This window comes from Chiloscyllium plagiosum, chromosome 34 (genome assembly GCF_004010195.1).
Source record: "Chiloscyllium plagiosum isolate BGI_BamShark_2017 chromosome 34, ASM401019v2, whole genome shotgun sequence".
Lineage (NCBI taxonomy): Eukaryota > Metazoa > Chordata > Chondrichthyes > Orectolobiformes > Hemiscylliidae > Chiloscyllium > Chiloscyllium plagiosum.
In genome coordinates this window covers 7,856,222-7,874,629 of record NC_057743.1, presented here as the reverse complement: position 1 = coordinate 7,874,629, position 18,408 = coordinate 7,856,222, and the positions used below count along the sequence as shown (strand labels likewise).

At 38.2% G+C, this 18,408-nt stretch overlaps 1 protein-coding gene across 1 annotated transcript in view; it reads right to left on the bottom strand.

Annotated features, from left to right (window-relative positions):
* Positions 1-3,442: 3,442 nt before the first annotated feature.
* The window catches only part of cep104 (centrosomal protein 104), a 226,267-nt gene continuing 211,301 nt past the window's right edge, over positions 3,443-18,408 (bottom strand). Inside the window, exons 16-17 of the mRNA XM_043675400.1 lie at positions 8,773-8,863; positions 3,443-7,208 (exon numbers count right to left, since the gene is read on the bottom strand). Coding sequence (XP_043531335.1) covers positions 7,072-7,208; positions 8,773-8,863 — 228 coding nt within the window. The 3' untranslated portion in view covers positions 3,443-7,071. The remainder of the gene's footprint in view (positions 7,209-8,772; positions 8,864-18,408) is intronic.

The window sequence follows — 18,408 nt, the reverse complement described above, 5'->3', positions numbered from 1 at the left end:
GCCTGACCTGCTGCGCTTTTTCAGCAACACATTTTCAGATCTGATCTCCAGCATCTGCAGACCTCACTTTCTCCTCAATGATTTCTTACATAGGTCACTCAATTATCTCACCATTTCCCATGTCTATCTGATTCTATGAAGTTGTGAGTTTGTTTTAAAAAAAAAGACAAAAATTACAAAGTAAATATTTATTCATTTCATATATTGGTGCAAATTCAACTCCTTCAAATACATGATCATGTGCTTTGAATTTGAATAAAATTCTTTGAAGGGATTACCTTGTAAAAGTAATAACGTATAAATTACAATTTCTGAACAAATTAATTATTTTTGATTTTCTTTTCATCATATCAGCTGATTTAATGAATGTAAAATGTGTACATTAGTGATACCTGGACACTGGAATACACTGCAGCCTTGGAGACTCAGGTCAGTTCCAGTTTTTAACCTTACTAAAGAGGGGAAGTGCTTTCTTTGCACTTCCCACGGTCGAGGTAAGGGACCCAAGCATGCAACTTAAAAATTGTTTAGTTTCCTTCCTAACCACCTCTACTTCCCTTTTTTCCTTTCCCATTCCCTTCAATCCAATCTTTTTCCATGACTTGCTATTGATTCCCTCACATCTCTAAAGTGGTTTTAGAACATTTCCCAACACTAAATATGTGTGGTTATTAGCTCATGATCCAGTGTTCTACCATTTTGGTAATAGGACTATCATTCTGTTTAGGGAACAGGACCGATCCATACCAAGAGGTTTTCTTGTGCAGGATTATACCAATTCTATACAGATAGACACAAGAAACTGTTATAGGATCCTGGAGACTTACACACCCCTCTTCTTCTGCTCAATATTATTTGATATTTTGATGAAACATTCCAATCTATTGTTTGGTGTCTTAATCAAAGTTAAGTTCATTGTTTCAAAAAATCAAGTGCAGTAGAAAATTCATGGATATAAGGGTAAAATATAAACAGATTCACAAAATAATACAACATTCAATTACATTTATGTGGTACAGAAATACAAAACAAAAAGTGCAAATGTTAAAATCAGAGGAAGGACAGTAATACCAAATAATAAACTCACCTTTCAAATGGATTTCCTTCTTGTTCCTAGTATCTAATATGGCAGGTATCCCATATTAATTGTTATCCACAAACTGCTCACTACAGTTGAAATTTGTGTAATAGGTTTAGTAATAAAAAAGGAACCAAGCAAAAGTGAGTCAGCTGTATAAAGCTGCTCCAGATTATTATTCAACTGGAATCTTGACCATTTTGATGCGATTTCAGTGGAATGAATAAAAAGCCTTGATTAAGAGCTTGAGACAATCATAGAATATCTGGCATAGATATAATAAGTATTATCCACGTCAGTGCTAAAAAAAACCAAACAATTTTTGTGTGTTTGTGGGTATAAACTTGAAAATCAGGCACCAATTAAAGGTATATCCAGTTAAACGCAGAGAAGCAAATGTATCATTGTACTGACATTTATCACCAAGTGTACTACCGTTTATAAGAAGGAAATGCTGTAATAGTTTGTAAAGTTGGAGCTGAGTCAAATGTAGCAACTTATGTAACATGAACACCCATGTGCAACTAAAATCAAAACCTACAATTCAAGGCATGACCAAGAAATACATGGGAGAGAAGATAAATCAATAATTCATTATCTTAAAAATACTCAATTTCAATAACTTGAAAATTGTAGATAAGGTGAGGGACTGAGTCTCAAAGTATTATGATCCTGGGAAAGAATTATTTTTAACAGTGGAATGAATCTTTCAGTGAAGGTTGACATTCTCCTGCAGGAACTAAAAGTGAGAGCTCACAGGATTCCTAGGATGCCATTTGAGAGGGCCCCAGTAAACAATCTGGCAGTACAGTAATCTTGAAATGTCTCACGCCTATGTGACGATGCTGTCAGTTTAAGAGGTTATTTTATCCTTTTTTTGAAGGCAGGTTGTAAGGCAGAGGTATCAAGTTAATCTCTAAGGAAATAAACAACTTGTGATACATTGGGCTTTTTTAATGGAAGAGTTAGAACAATGAAAGCAGCCTTGGTGTGGCTAGCTAGCACACAGACAAAGCTTTATAGTTTTTTTTATATAGCCGGAAGCTTCAGTGAATGCCTCTAGCTCCTTTTTCTGAATTTTCTCTCAATGTTTCTTCGTCCTGGATTGGACAACTGCACGTGAGAATCTGTCTGAATTTACTTTTTTGTGTTAATGGTACATTACAATATTGGAAAGTCTGTTAGTAACTGTATCTATCATTCGGTTAAGTTTTCCACTAAAGTTATTCTAAATTCCTTTTTTTTGTTTGTATTTTAACTGTAGTCTACCTTTAAACTAACGCTGGGGTCTAGGCTACCTTCTTAAACTCAATACCTGGAAAGGGCTGGCTGATGATGGTGGTGGAAGCCACTTGTGCTCAAGTAGTGTTGCTGTAGTGGGATGGCTATTATTGCTGAGGGCCCTTTCTAGGCCAAGAAGTACAAATTACAGGGAATCCGCTCAGAGGTTACCGGAGTTTAGCTTGTGAGCACGTTACAATCGTGGGCCTCACTGGCATAGCCAAACTGTCCCAAATGGCCCAATTTGGCCACTGAGGTGCCAACTGTGCCATTGTGAAACTCCTTTTGCCATACTGTGAGCCCAATCTCATTGGGCTGGGAACAATTCAATTATGAGGTTGTCTCCCAATACAAATGTTTGAGCTACGCTTTCAGAAAAGACTGTAGTTGACCCAAAATCTAACAGCTGTTAAAAATTGCATTGTTCTCAGACTACAAGATCAGATTCTGTATCATTATGGCTATAGATCATCATCTCCAGGGTGTTAGGCACTAATCATTAGCTCGATAAGGCCAGCATTTGACTAAGTGGTGATGAGCATTCATTTCAGTTGGCCACTTCCCAAACCACTAATTGCAGAAGCAACGATCTTTTGTGGTAAACTGGGAGGAAGTTCAACATTTAAATAGGGAAGAGAATTATTTATGAAAGTTGTACTTAGAGGAGAAAGTCAACTACAGCCCTATAAGTATCATGCCTCCTCAGCAGATGGAAACAGACTTTAGGAGACTCAGTGCAACTGAAGTACAAATGTGTGCTCATTGTTTAACTTGCAGGATATGAAGCTATCCTTAGTTGCATGTTGCATTGCCATTCTTTGATATATGGACATTGGATACGCCACAATAGATGCTCTCACAGGCTTATTTTTTGTTCCAATGAAGTGACGTAAAATATTTCTTGTAATTCAGAAAACTAAAGGGAAATGAGATAAACAAGGAACAAAAGCAGAAGTTGCTGGAAAAGCTCAGCAAGTCTGGCAGCATCTGTGAAATCAGAGTTAACGTTTCAGGTCATGTGACCCTTCCTCAGAACCGGACTTGAAACATTAACTCTGATTTCACAGATGCTGCCAGACATGCTAAGCTTTTCCAGCAACTTCTGTTTTTTCTTCCGATTTACAGCTTCCATAACTCTTTTGGTTTTTAAATAAAGAGCAAAATGATTTTCCATTTGGTCTCTGCCTAAGACACAGGAGCACTCATCCCACCGAGTCTGCTCCGCCATTAAATGAGATCATCATAATAATAGGTTATCCTCAAATGCACTTTACAACCCTTTCCTCATAACCTCGATTCTTTCACTGATTAAAAGTCTGTCTTGGCCTTGAGTATACTCGCTGACCTAGCCTCGACAACCCTCGTAAAGAATTCCACAGATTCACTACCTCAGAAGAAATTTCTCTTTATCGCAGACTTAAATGGGCCTTTTGCAATTATATCGTAGACACTCCCACATGAGGAAATAACTCCAATCTACCTTGTCAAGTCCCTCAAGAATCTGAAATGTGTCAGTAAGTTCATCTCTCATTCTTCTAAATTCCAAAGAATACATGCCCAGCATACTCAATCTCTCATCATAAAACAGTTCCTCCATATCCTCTGTCAGCCCAGTGAACCTTCTGTGGACTGACTACAACACCAGCATTTCTTTCTTCCACTTTCTGGAGAAAAGTTTCTCCAATCCATTTTATATTTTGAAAGAAGCTTGCAAGTTTACACTCAAAGTGCCCCTTCTTCCTTTCTTTTCCCTGTCTTGTGAGATTCAAAAAGATAACTGAGGTAACATAACTGGACTTCACCCAATGACCAGCTAAATCACAGATTATTGAAGTTCAATGCAATCAATAGTCTTTGCTAGGTGGTGACTCTTAACATTTTTCTCACTGTTCCTTGGATTGGGGAGAAAAGCCATCAAAGTAACAACTTGCGTGCATAAATCAATGAACAGTTTTGGAAATGTGTGCTCAGTCATGAGTGACAAATTAGTGGATACTTGAACAATACTTTCTTGGGCAAGACAGAGATTACTGATTAACACCCACACTGTACCTTAGCCAAAAAACCCCCCAAAACTTTCAAGAAGGGACGCAAGGGAAAAAAATTAGCATGGAAGAAATAGTTTAAAAAAAAATGTACATTGCAATCTATTGTGAACAATGAGCTTGTGATTACAAAATCAAAACCACCTTGGATGCTTTAACAAAATCGAAACTTGGCAATCGAGGAATAATCTGTATTCCAGGAATGACTGTAATAAATACAAATATACATTTGACAAGGTTATGAACAATAAGTGAAATAAATTATTTGCTTTTTAAGCTGAAAAGCTAAAATCAGGAACAAATTATGGTCAGTCTCTTTTTAATTAGATATGTAATTGCAATTATATACATTTTTTTAAAAACACCTATACCTACAATAGTTCACTCAGTTTCTCAAATATCTCAAATCATGGAGTTAGAACAACATACATCTTGATCACCCAAGGCTTTTTGCAAAAGATACATTATAGTTGACTTCGTAATTTTACTTGCTTCTAAATGAGCTAACTCAGGCTATGGGGAACGGTAGGCGATTATGGTCTAGGAGATGGAGCTAGAAATTCTTCCACAGTGCTGATAACAGTAGATTTTGTAACTAATACACAGCATTTTTTACCTGCTAACCTAAAATGCAAAATAAATATTTCCATACTGTTCACCTAAGTGTTCCATTCATTTACCATTCTTGGTGGTTCTCAGGAAAGGATTTATGAAATTTACTTGCAAAGGTGTTTTTTAAATTTTGAAAACTTGCACTTTTTTTTTTAAACTTGGTCACATTACTTTGCTAACATAGATGATGTTCTCCTGCTTTTTTAACCTTCCAGGGCTGATTCTTTTCCCCAGTCCAAAACAGCTGAAAAGGTCATTAGTTTTCATATCTTCTGGCTACTGCCCAAAGACCAACCTGTTTATAAAATAGGTGGGTACTGGCACCAAAACCCATTTGCTGGGGTTTTTCGTTGGCTGCAACCTTGGCAAGCTGGAGACCCAGGATAATTACATCAACCCTATTTTACTTCAAAATATTGTATCAGTATCCTTTGCTCCAAAAATTACAAATTAGATTTTTCTACAGAGCAGTATCAAATAGAACATATGGCAATAGTCTGTGAATATGCAACATAGCAATTAAAATTGATCTTTTGTTTAATGCTCCAGTTTTCTGACCAAGTTTAATTTGATGTTTAGGCTTTCTATGTAAGAAACACTTATCTGTTCCATTATTGCACTTCAATTTTGTGGCTTTCAATAAATGAGCTGAGACACATGCAATTTATTTTCTTAGATGTCCTAAAACCACAATGCCAATCAAACAATCCATATTTAAGGGCAATTTTATTTTAATTTGGGCAACACAGCTCCCAAAATCATTTGGAAAATATTGAGCAGGATTCTGTAATTTTCACAAGTTTAAGTATTGAGCTACAAGGGTTTTAATATTAAAAAAACGTACTGAACTGATTTTTGGCAGCATCTTTTGAGATTCTGCCTGTATTATATTTGGTGGCATTTAATAATCCCTGTACAATGTAGATAGATGGATAATCGAGTGGGTCCTGTTATGTTTGCGATCCTTCCAAACCAATGCTTTGCTATGCACTTCATCTAAGCAGTTATTTAACATCAAAACAAGAAACGTAATACTTTAATGTTATTTCATGATTCTCCCTAGTGTATTTTTACCAACAGTATTTTCCTTGATAAGTGTTTATAGAAGCAAAGCTATGTCATTTTACTCTAATCAATGATTCTATTCACACTGAAGCAGCAATCAGACTTATAGGCTACAGATGCATGAAAGAACTGTAATGGGAGCTTCAGGTGTCTAGCTTTTCTCAATTTATCTTAAATTAAGCTCCAGTGTCAGATTCACAGATTTATTGCATAAAACTAGTTTACTGCAACCACTTATATTAGCGAGATTTTACGTAGTGAACAACAGTTCCAGCTTTCAGTCTGGCTATTAACAGTGAATGATTTGTCCTGCCACGATGAGCTCAATTCTCTGATGAATTGCATGTTATTCAAATAATTAGTCAAAAAAAACTTTCGTCTCTGAACTTAAGACCAACTATCAAAGTACAGCACCTCCTTCAAACACATGTAGTATTTCACTACAAATGAAAGTGTTGTTGGTGATACATTCAGTTTAGAAGAGATAATTCTGTATAGTCTTTAATATATTCCAAAGGAATGCTATAATTGATCAATCATAACAATGTGATTAAATTCCTTTCCAAACCTGTTGCATAAAAAGAAAACAAGTAGGAAAACATGTGAATGTAACAAATTATAACTTGTTATAGCATAAGAGATGAATGTATTGCAAAATAACTATTGTGTACTTTTACAGTTCTGTTTTCATTCAGAAGAAGCTTAATCATTTAACAAAAATCATTTCCTTAGTACCAATGGAATTCTTTAAGGAATTAAGTTGAAGGCTAGCCTGGCTGAGATGGATGTTTCACAGAACATCAAAATGACTCCAACAGATCAGAAGCATGTTCTACTGTGATTAGCCTTCGTGCAAACAGTCTTTCACCCGTCAATTACTTCACAGCCCTGCGTGTCCAGAACTGACATTGCAATCTGACTGTTCAATATTCATAGTGCAGAGTTTTTTTTTAGGTTTATTGCCATAACTTGACCTTGTATGGTGAGAGTTTATCGTCGATTTGAAGATAAATTTGTTGTTTTATTTAATCCAGCTCTTGGAGCAGGGATTTTGCTGCTGGAGGGTGGGGAACGTCCTTTAATCCCAGTGGGACCAGACCTAGAAGTAGCCAGTGTCCCAGATTTTTCTGTTTATAAAGTAAGAAAAAAACATTTATTTGACTTTAATAAGGATTTTTCATCTTATTGTCCTAGTGGTACGAAGAGTGACAAGAAAAATTAAAAGTTACTTTAAGCAGAAGTCCAATATTGCAGTAATCAAGGGGATGGGATAAGTTCACTGAAATCAAATATTTTAAGCAACTTGGCAGGAACAAACCAAGAGGAATGCTACATAGCAGCAGCCCAAAATGTATACAGTTTTCTGGTTGTTAATGTAAACAGAAAAAATGTGAGAAGTAAATAAACTTTCAGCTAGAGTTTGATGCACTTTAAAGTGTTAGGCAACAAACATATGTCCTCTGCCATAAATTATAGCAGCTGTCTTTCATTATAAATCAGTACTCGAGCTGGAAGTCACCAACTTGTGAATACAAGGTTTGTAACCTCAATGAGGTGAGCTAAGCATAAATCTCACATGCCTCAATTAAACTGTGATGCATTAAGTCCTTCAAATGTGATTGCATTCCTGAAAAATTGTGACTTTACACAAAACACTGATTTCCATTAGAATCCACACTGAAACTATGTTCTGTAGGGTTTTATCAGATTTTAAAAATACCTTGTAAATTGAAGCATTTAGTATTGTTACATTGATAGATTAAATAACTTTTTACTATAGTACTGGACTTATGCTTGCTACAGATCTTCCTAAACCTCCCATTGCCAGTAGATCCTTCTTCCCGCTGATCTTCTGACTTGCAACCATCACACAGAAGATTCAATTATGGTAATTTTGTTCAATGGCATGGGAAGGTAACTGGACTCTCTCTCTTGGTGGGAATGGTCATTGCTCATGCATCACAAAAGTTAGTCGGCACTAATGTACTGACCAACTCGAATGGATTGCTGCAGATAGGAACAGACTGCTTCAGTAGCTGAGAAATCAAAATGGTAATTAACAGTGCATTAACAATAAATATCCCCACATTGCATATTAATTAATTTTCCTCCAAAAATAATAAAACTGCATCTTCAAGATGTCATTAAAGTTCAGTTTTGAAGAAGGGTCACTGTACCCAAAATGTTAACTCTGCTTTCTCTCCACAGATGCTGCCAGACCAACTGAATTTTTCAAGCAATCTCTATTTTTGTTTCTGATTTCCATCATCTACAGTTCTTTGATTTTTAAGAAAAATGGCATGCTCACCTTCATTACAAGAGGATGGAGTATAAGAAAAGGGAATTTTGTTGCAATTATAAAGGGCATTGGTGAGACCATACCTGGAATACTGCACACAGTTTCAGACTCTTTACACAAGCAATTATGTGTTTGCCTTTAAAAGGGCAAATGTTTACTCTGTTTGTTCTGAGATGAAAGGGATAGCCTATGAGGTGAGATTCAGAAGAATTAGTTTGTCATCTCTGGAATTTAGAACAATGACAGGTGATTTAGTCAAAAATTACTGCTTCTGTATTTGTAAAATGACATTTCCAAATCCTTAATTGTGTAAGCATATTCATTTACTTTAAATTGATGAAGTAGTTACAATTTGGCTCTTAAGGTGCTCTGATTTATATAAAATATTTTACCTTGCTGGAGTTGCTGGGTCTTCTGTAATGTCTGCATTCGACGGAGGTTCATTTTACAGCCATCTCTTCCCATGAGATGCACTTTCCAGCCCTAGAAGGGTGAGGAGAACAAGAAGGCCTCTGTTAGTTACAATCTGCCTGGTGAGCAGCTCCTTGTGAAGCAGAGCTGCAGACAGGGCCTCTGCTGAAATCTGCACAAACCACACAGGGCGAGTAGGTCAGCATGTCTGCCAGATAGCCCAATATTTGCTTCAATGTACAAAGCCATTGCTTTATTCAGGAACTTAACATCTTTAATGGAGTGGAGCCTTAAAACAGCAGCATAGTATTTTACTCCACTTTTTTTTCTCTTAAAACCACTACATTATGAAATATTTAAATGTATATAGCAAACTTTCCTATTGCAGTAAATTAAACATTTTTAAAATGGTAACATTTTCAGGAAAAGAGTTTCAAATCTTGAATGAGAATGGCTAACAATCTTTATTTTCAGTTTTGGTCACAGTTCTGATATTTCTCAATTTCCATGTGGTAAATACTAATTATTTATAGTGCAGTTGTCATTACTGCAGTCTCCATAAAGCTTTGGACTTTCTAACAACTGTAGCTGAACTCTGACATAACCTCTCTTTCTCTTTACAAATGTTAGCTGACCTGAACGTATCCAGCAATTTCTATTTTTGTTTGTTGTTCGCCATATATGACCTGTTATAGAAGGTCAACTTCTACTTGAGTACCGTATTTCTTCATAGAAATGGGTGGTGGTAGTGGTTAGTGAGGTTGACTTATATGTTGAGTCCAGGCCTAAACATGATTTTCAGCACCTGAAAAAAGGGACTGTCTTACACAGTAGCTGACCTGTCTTGATTTAAAATAAAATATTCATGGTATGTCAGTGTCGCTGGCTGAACCAGCATTTATTGCCCATCCCTAGTTGCCCAAAGGGCACATAAGGGTCAACCACATTGCTATGGGTCAGGAGTTACATGTAGGCCAAACTAGGTGAAGATGGCAGATTTACTTCCTTAAAGGACGTTAGTAACCAGATTGCTTTTTACAATAATCAGTAGTTGTTATACGGTTTCCTTTGGACATGTTTTTTTCCCTTTTATCAGATTTTTAATGAATTCAAATTTCACCAGCTGCCATACTGGGATTGAACCCACATCCTCACACCATTACCCTGAGGTTTTGTATATTACCACTAAGCCACCATCTTACTCTTATGGTTAGCTTAAGTAGCATCATGTACAACACAGAACAGCAGAAGCTCGGGTAATGAGAAATTTCATTCACTTGTTGGATGTGGGCATCACTGGTTGGCCAGCATTTATTGCCTGTAGCTGGCTGCCTTTAAGGAGTGTTTAACCAAGTAATCTACAAATACAACAGTCTATCCTTATGAAATAGAATTTATATTATCAGATCTATCTTGTTTAACTGATAACTAAGGTGAAAGATATGAAATAGAATAAAATGAACAGTCAAAACAAATCAATAAGTTCAATTTGGTTGATACCACGCTCAGAAATATGGCTTGAGGAACTTCAATTGCTTTGAGATTTTAGAAACAAAAACAGTGTTGAAAGATAATACAATAAACTGTTTTCATCTTAGTAAGGCTGTAGGGAGCAATGTTCTTGTAGGACAGCATTCTGGCAGCTTCGAATGAGCCAAAGACAGTTTGCAAGTGATAGTAACTAGTAATATCAGTAATACAGAAAGTCAAGAACATCTTCAGCAGGGAGTAGAGTTGGAGAGCTGTTCAAAGATTACACAACAACAGATAATTTTTTTCTTTTGTTCTGCCCAGAATTGCTACAGAGTGGAAGAAACTATCCACAATATGAGACCACCATTCCACCATATATAAACAGCATGAAGTTATTCAGCCCTTCAAGCCTGATGTATGAAACAAACCCACACAATGTATTTGCATCGTGACTCACCTTGGTCCCTAACACCTCAACATTTTGCGAAACCAACATCAATCTCAAGTTGAAATTGATAGGTGGGAAGGAGGACGGACAGGTCAAGACGGTGGTGTTGAATTGGAGGGTTGGATCTGGAATGACTCCCCACCTCACTCTAGATCCAACCCTCCAACTTGCCACCGACCTAACCACCTTCCCCCACCGACCTATCACAATTACCTCTCACCTGCATCCACCTATCGCCTTCCTCTACAAAATATTGCTCCAGGCTAACTTAATAATTAGAGTCACAGAGATGTACAGCATGGAAACAGACCCTTCGGTCCAACCCGTCCATGCCGACCAGATATCCCAACCTAATCTAGTCCCACCTGCCAACACCCAGCCTATATCCCTCCAAACCCTTCCTATTCATATACCCATCCAAATGCCTCTTGAATGTTGCAATTGTGCCAGCCTCCACCACTTCCTCTGGCAGCTTATTCCATACGCATACCACCGTGTGTGTGGAAAAAGTTGCCCTGTCGGTCTCTTTAACATCTTTCCCCTCACCCTAAACTTACGCCCTCTAGTTCTGGACTCCCCGACCCCAGGGAAAAGACTTTGCCTATTTACCCTATCTATGCCCCTCAATTTTGTAAACCTCTATAAGGTCACCTCTCAGCCTCCAACACTCCAGGGAAAACAGCCCCAGCCTGTTCAGCCTCTCACCTGCAACTCCACTTTCAAGGAGCTATGAACCTGCACTCCAAGGTCTCTTTGTTCAGCAACTCTCCCTGGGACCTTACCATTAAGTGTATAAGTCCTACTAATATTTGCTTTCCCAAAATGCAGCACCTCGCATTTATCTGAATTAAACTCCATCTGCCACTTCTCAACCCATTGGCCCATCTGGTCAAGATCCTGTTGTAATCTCAGGTAACCCCCCCAGCTACTTTACCCCCAGTCCCATCCTCTTATTTATCTCTCAGCTCCCCCCGCACGTGCACACACACACACTCCTGATGAAAGGCTTATGTCCAAATCGCCGACTCTTCTGCTCCTTGGATGCCTGACCCGCTGTATTTTTCCAGCAAGTCACTTATTGACTTGGCGCATCTGCAGTCCTTACTTTCTCCTTTACTCACAACAGACATGCTTAGCTTATTTCATATCTTAGTAATAGATAGTTGGTTCAGCTGACAGAGGATAGGCCATTCAAGTCAATGACTAATGTTTTAATCTTATTAAAACAAGTTGTGCTGATCATTGAGAGAGAGTGAGAGAGAGAGAGAGAGAGAGAGAGTGAGAGAGAGTGAAAGGAAAGGATCCACTACGCAAGAACAGTAAAACACAGCAGTTGCGTATAATTTATTTTCTATTAATACAAGAAGGAAGGTTCGTTTAATAACTACCACAAATGTCATCTTGGAATTTTGCCTCCACTTGGATGTTCTTTTATAATTTAGTTCACATTTCTTAGTTCATGTCAAAGTGCTTGAGACTCCTGAGACATTGGGACCAGCTCTGGGGGAGTTGACCTGTACAGGTAGGGTTGCATCTAAATTAAGCAAGGATTGATTTCCTTGTCAAGCAATTGATAGTTCTATTGAGGGGGGCTGAAAAGAACTAACAAATTGTTGGAACCAGGAGATAATGTTAGAGACTAACACCAATAGAAAAGATAAAGTGCACAGATCTTAACAAGTTCTCCTTCTTTGGCAGTCCAACTGGATTGAAGACGATTGACATCTTCTCTCTGTCCCCCTCAAAATGGTACTGTTCAGTTCATATGGTCTGTCCTCATTCTATATTTTAAAACATGTAATTTTATACTTTAAGTATATTCCAGCTGTAATGCTCCTGCCATTTCAGTAGCCAATGTCCTCTTAAAGTCTGTTGCTGATTATTAGAATAAAAGAATCCTTACTGTGCAGAAAGAGGCCATTTGGCCCATTAGGTCTTTACCTAGCCTCCAAAGAGCTCCACACCCTAACCCTGTAATGCCACATTTACCATGGCTAATCCACCTAACCTGCACATATTTGAACTGTGGCAGAAACCCACATTGACATAAGGAGAATGTGCAAAGTCCACACAGTCACCCAAGGATGGAATCAAACCCAGATCCATGGCACTGTGAGAAAGCAGTGCTAACCATTCTAGGACAGCATGCTGGCAGCTAAAATTGAGCCAAAGATAGTTTACGAATGGTAACAACTAAATAATATCAGTCGTCCAGAAAAACAGTTTATTTTATTGTATTATCTTTCAACTCAGTTTTTGCTTCCAAAATCTCAAAACTATTGAAGTTCCTCACACTATTTCTGAGCCACAGTGCCACTCTAATTACATTTTCAAGTTTTCTGTCATCATAAACCAAAACATTATGCCTTTCGTACTGAACTTCAATATCAAGAGGAACAATGGTCTCAAAATCAACACTTGGGATTTTCCATTCTGGACTTCTCTTTAATTTTCAAAGGAGTCTATTATGTGGTTTATCAAATACCTTTTTTAAGTCCAATGCAGAACATCCACTGTTTACCTTCAACTCTCTACAACTCTTAAACAAATTTGTCAAACATTTTTTGCTTTGACCAGATCTGTATTAAATGTCATTTATTAACCTATGTTTTTCAAGTGACAATTAACCTTGTCACAATTATGAGCTTAGGATGTTCCCCCCCGACACTGATTTTAGGCTGACAAGCATGTGGTTACTCAGCTTATTCCCTTTTGTTTTAAAAACAGGCATCGCTAACCCTCCATATCATATGGAGCCACACATGAAAAAGATGCAGACAAACCTATTCTAAGTTCCCTCGGCAACCTAGAATATATTGATTTTTCAGCCTCAGTACTCAACACCAACAACTGCCAATCTCCAAACAGCATTCTACAATTCATCCGCTTTATCCTTGATCATAGCGCCATCACCTTTGACAACCAGTTCTTCATCCAGACACACGGAACAGCCATGGGGACCAAATTTGCACCCCAATATGCCAACATTTTTATGCACAGGTTCGAACAAGACTTCTTCTCTATGCAGAATCTCCAACCAACATTGTACACCAGGTATATTGACGACATTTTCTTCCTCTGGATCCAAGGCGAGGAGTCACTGATATAACTACACAGTGACATCATCAAGTTTCATCCCACTATCAAACTCACCATGGACTACTCTCGACTATCTGTCTCATTCTTGGCCACATGCGTCTCCATCAAGGATGGACACCTCAGCACCACACTCTACCACAAACCCACAGACAACCTCACAATGCTACACTTCTCCAGCTTCCACCCAAAACATATTAAAACAGCCATCCCGTATGGACAAGCCCAACGCATACACCGGATCTGCGCAGATGAGGAGGAACGTGACGGACACCTGGAAGTACTCAAGGATGCCCTCACAAGAACAGGGTACGATGCTCAACTCATCGACCGCCAGTTCTGACGTGCCACAGCAAGTATCCGTAATGACCTCCCCAGGAGACAGACACGTGCTGCAACCGACAGGGTACCCTTCGTTGTTCAGTATTTCCCAGGAGCTGAAAAATTACGCCATGTTCTTCGTGACCTGCAACACATTATCAATGAGGATGAGCACCTCACCAAGACCTTCCTCAGACCTCCACTACTTGCCTTTAAACAACTGTCAAACCTCAAACAGATCGTTGTTCGTAGCAAGCTGCCCAGCTCTCAGGACAACTCCACACAACTCCCCATCACGGTAGGCGCAGCAGAGAAAAGTGGCCGAGCAGAGGCTGATAGCTAAGTTCGGTACCCATAGGGAGGGCCTCGGTGATAGCGGAGGGCTCGATCGTAACACAGAATTTTTAGCAAAAATTTACAGTGTGATGTAATTGAAATTATACATTGAAAAATTGATTGTCTGTTAAGCCTTTCATCTGTTAGAATACAGTGATAACAGACTTAAGACACTTTGCACTCACTACACACACACACACATACACTTTCTCACACTCACAACCCCCAACCCAGACAAAGACCCACATGCACACATATATTTTGTGGGGTGAATTTGTACTTGCAGGGTTACATTGTACTTTGCTCAAAAACTGCATGCATTCATGTAGAACTCTGAGCTCAAAAACTGCATGAATTTGGTAAAACTCCGTTATATCACTTTTTAGATTAGAATCAATCTAAACATCATGGCATAGACAGAGAACACAGGGGGCCAACACCTTCAACATATTGTCTAGCTATCACCATTGTTAACAGCTAACCCGAGAATGCAACTTTTTAAAAAAAAGGTTTTGTGATTTACACATGAAAGAAGTGAAACTGTCACTGTATTCTAACAGATGAAAGGCTTAACAGACAATCAATTTTTCAATGTACAATTTCAGTTACATCACACTGTAAATTTTTGCTATAAATTCTGTGTTACGATCGAGCCCTCCACTCTCACCTGATGAAGGAGCGTCGCTCCGAAAGCTAGTATGCTTCCAATTAAACCTGTTGGACTATAACCTGGTGTTGTGTGATTTTTAACTTTGTACACCCCAGTCCAACACTGGCATCTCCAAATCGTAGAATATATTGAACAGAGATTGGGTGAGATTTGTACTTTGAGTGCTTTAAGTAGCTCTTTTGATCTATTTCTATCCTATCAATTCTTCCTTTACTGTAACATCAGGGCAAATTCTCTGTGAAAACAGATACAAACTACTCAGTGCTTCAAATGTAACATATAAGGATGAACCAAGGAGATAGCTTTGTACTGGCTCACATTAGAAAATTGCTTGGACATTCATTGTACTAGATATCTCCAATGGAAAAAAAATCTCCATTCAGACTCGATTGTCAGTTACTGGTTACTGGATTCTAGCATTGGCTCCTCAACTTCTGAATGCTGTAATAAATATTTATACTTAAGATTTAACAATAATGGAATATTTAAATTTATCTTTCCTAATAAGATAGTTGCATTTCAAATAGAGATAAGAATTTGGACAATGAGTACTTAATTTTTTTATGTCCACACAAAAACATAAAAGTTAAGTCACGCTGGCTTCCTTGTTTTGCAATAAAAGAAAATGCAACCATTGACGAGAAAGCCTATGACATAAAATGCTTTAATCAATTGAGTAATGAAAATAAAAGAACATAATATCAGACGAGCAGCAACTTAGATAAACTAATAAGCAATTGCACCATAATAAAAATATTGTAACACAGGATTTTGTTGGAATTGGTATGTTCAGTTGTGTGCACAATTGTTAGAGGCAATGGCCTATCCCTACTTTGCAATAGATAGGTACACACCAAGGCCCAGATACTTACTGTTGCAGGTTTTGACTGGTAAATTTTTGGGGGGGGGGGGGGGGGGGGGGGGGGGGGGCGTGGAGGGGGAAATAAGGAGTTGTGGAACTACCAAGAGACCTGAAAGTATAAGTTTCCAAGCATTCTTAAGATTTAACTCAGTTGAGGGCTGTCACAGGAGACTGGTGGAGGGCTCAAAAGGTTATGGTCGGGGAAATAGCTGAGGGCCAAAGATGGCCTCCTTTTATGATGTAATAACTTTATGATACAAATGGTGGGGGTGCTGCTTGTTGGTCCTGGAGGAAGTTTTCCTGTTCTGCCTGGCTCAAAAGTAGCGCTATATCTGCACCAACCTGTTGGATCCAGTCGTTCCTGCCTTTTACTTACCAGTTTTTCCAGATGGCATCAGTTAAAAGTAGAAGTTGCAGTACAATGATAATGTACAGCTTCAAACAGTTAAAACCAGATGGAGACAAGTATGAAGTGTGCTGACTACCATCTCCAAATGACAAATCCATTAATTTTTAGGGGTTGAAACTGCCCACCTTTTGTGTCTGAGAGAACTATTCAGGTGAATTTTAAAATCCAAATCCAAGCAAATTTTGGGTGATGTGAATGTTAAAGGGTTGCTTTAAAGAACCCAAATTCTTCATTTACACTCAGTGTGCAACCAATCCATTTCCCAGAAGGCATGCCAACTATAACTTATATGAGCAACTTCCATTCTAAATAACATCATTTAGAATGTAAATCAATGGCAAAGATTTCAAGGCCTCAGGAAATTCAACAACTAAACGGAGATCAGGACTTGTGGATCCAGAAGGCAATTGCCTTTCAAATTACTTGCAGGGTCTTGTATACTTGTCTCACCAACTCCTCTACAATCATGCACCCATTCAATTCTTCAGGAAGCCTCTGATCTTTCCCTCCATAATCATCTTTCTGACTTCAAAATAATGCTGCAAAACTACACTCCTGACAACTAGCCAGTTTCTTCAATATGTCTGGCTTGATCAAGAAAGGGAGGCAAAAAAATCATGTGTCTTGTGACCCAATAAATTAAACAGATTCTAAGGAAAGCAGCTTTTACCAATTTCCTGATCACAAAGGTCAGTCAGTTTCCTCACGGCTCAGAGGTGATATCCAACCTATAGACTATCTGACCTAAAATGCCCAAATGGTACAGAGAACAGGTACAACTAAGTAGCTTTCTGCCATCCCTGAACTACTGAGGGAAATTGTGATGCAATTTAAGAGGAACTAACATGCCATCTGTCACATCAATTCATTCAGTAAAACTATGTCAAGTTGAAATGATCTCCTCAATAGTGTTTACTTGTCGAGTAAAAGATAGGATATAATAGATATGTTTATGCTAGGTATGGAAAGTTTGAGTTAGAAAGAAAGGTTGGGTAGGCTGGGACATTTTTCACTGGAGTGTATGAGGTCAAGAAGCAACCTTATAGAAGTTTATAAAATAATGAGGGGTATAGACAGAATTAATTGTAGTTGTCTTTTCCCTAGGTTGGAGGATTTAAAGACCAAGGAGCACATTTTTAAGGTGAAAGGAGAGAGATTTAAAATAGACATGAAGGGCACTTTTTTTTTAAAAGAAGGTGGTTCGTGTGTGGAATGAACTTCCAGAGGAAGTGGTGGATGTTGGTACAATTACAGTGTTTAAAAGACATTTGGCTAAGTATATACATCGAAAATGTTTGGAGGGATATGGGCCAAGAGCAGGCAGGTAGGACTAGTTTAGTTTTGGATTACGTTCAGCATTGACTGGTTGGACTGAAGGGTCTGTTTCAGTGTTGTATTACTCTATATTAGATGCTAGTAAAACAAAAGTGCCTGAAGCAATGGTAATACAGAAAAGATGCATTTCTTTTTCTGTACTCCAATTTGTTCTAAAATCCAGTTTGAATTGATAATTGGCTTTTGCTCATTTCCAAGCCACAGCTCCATTTCGTGTTATGTAGACAGAACAAATGTGATTGCTTTGTTTTCCTGCGTTTCATCATTCCTTGAATTATGCTGGAGTTCTGCTCTTATTTCAGTCTCTATCACGATGTCACAGGTTCACCAAAACGTATCTTTTGAGTATCCTTCTTGTTGCTGAATGTTTCAACCCACTGTAGCTTTCACCAATTGCTCAGTCATTAAGAATGGTAAAAACGTATGAAAACAGTTCATTATGCATATCTGCATGGCTGCACCACATAACAATAATAATCATGTGTAATCCACCTTGAAGGATAACATGCTCAATAACCTCAGTGCCTCCAGTAGCAACAACATCAAAGAATTGTTACAGCACAGGAGGCCATTCAGCCCATCATACCTGCACCAAAGTATTAAATCATTCTGCTGTGACAGTTGTGAATGCTGTAGATTAGATTAGATTAGATTAGATTACATTACA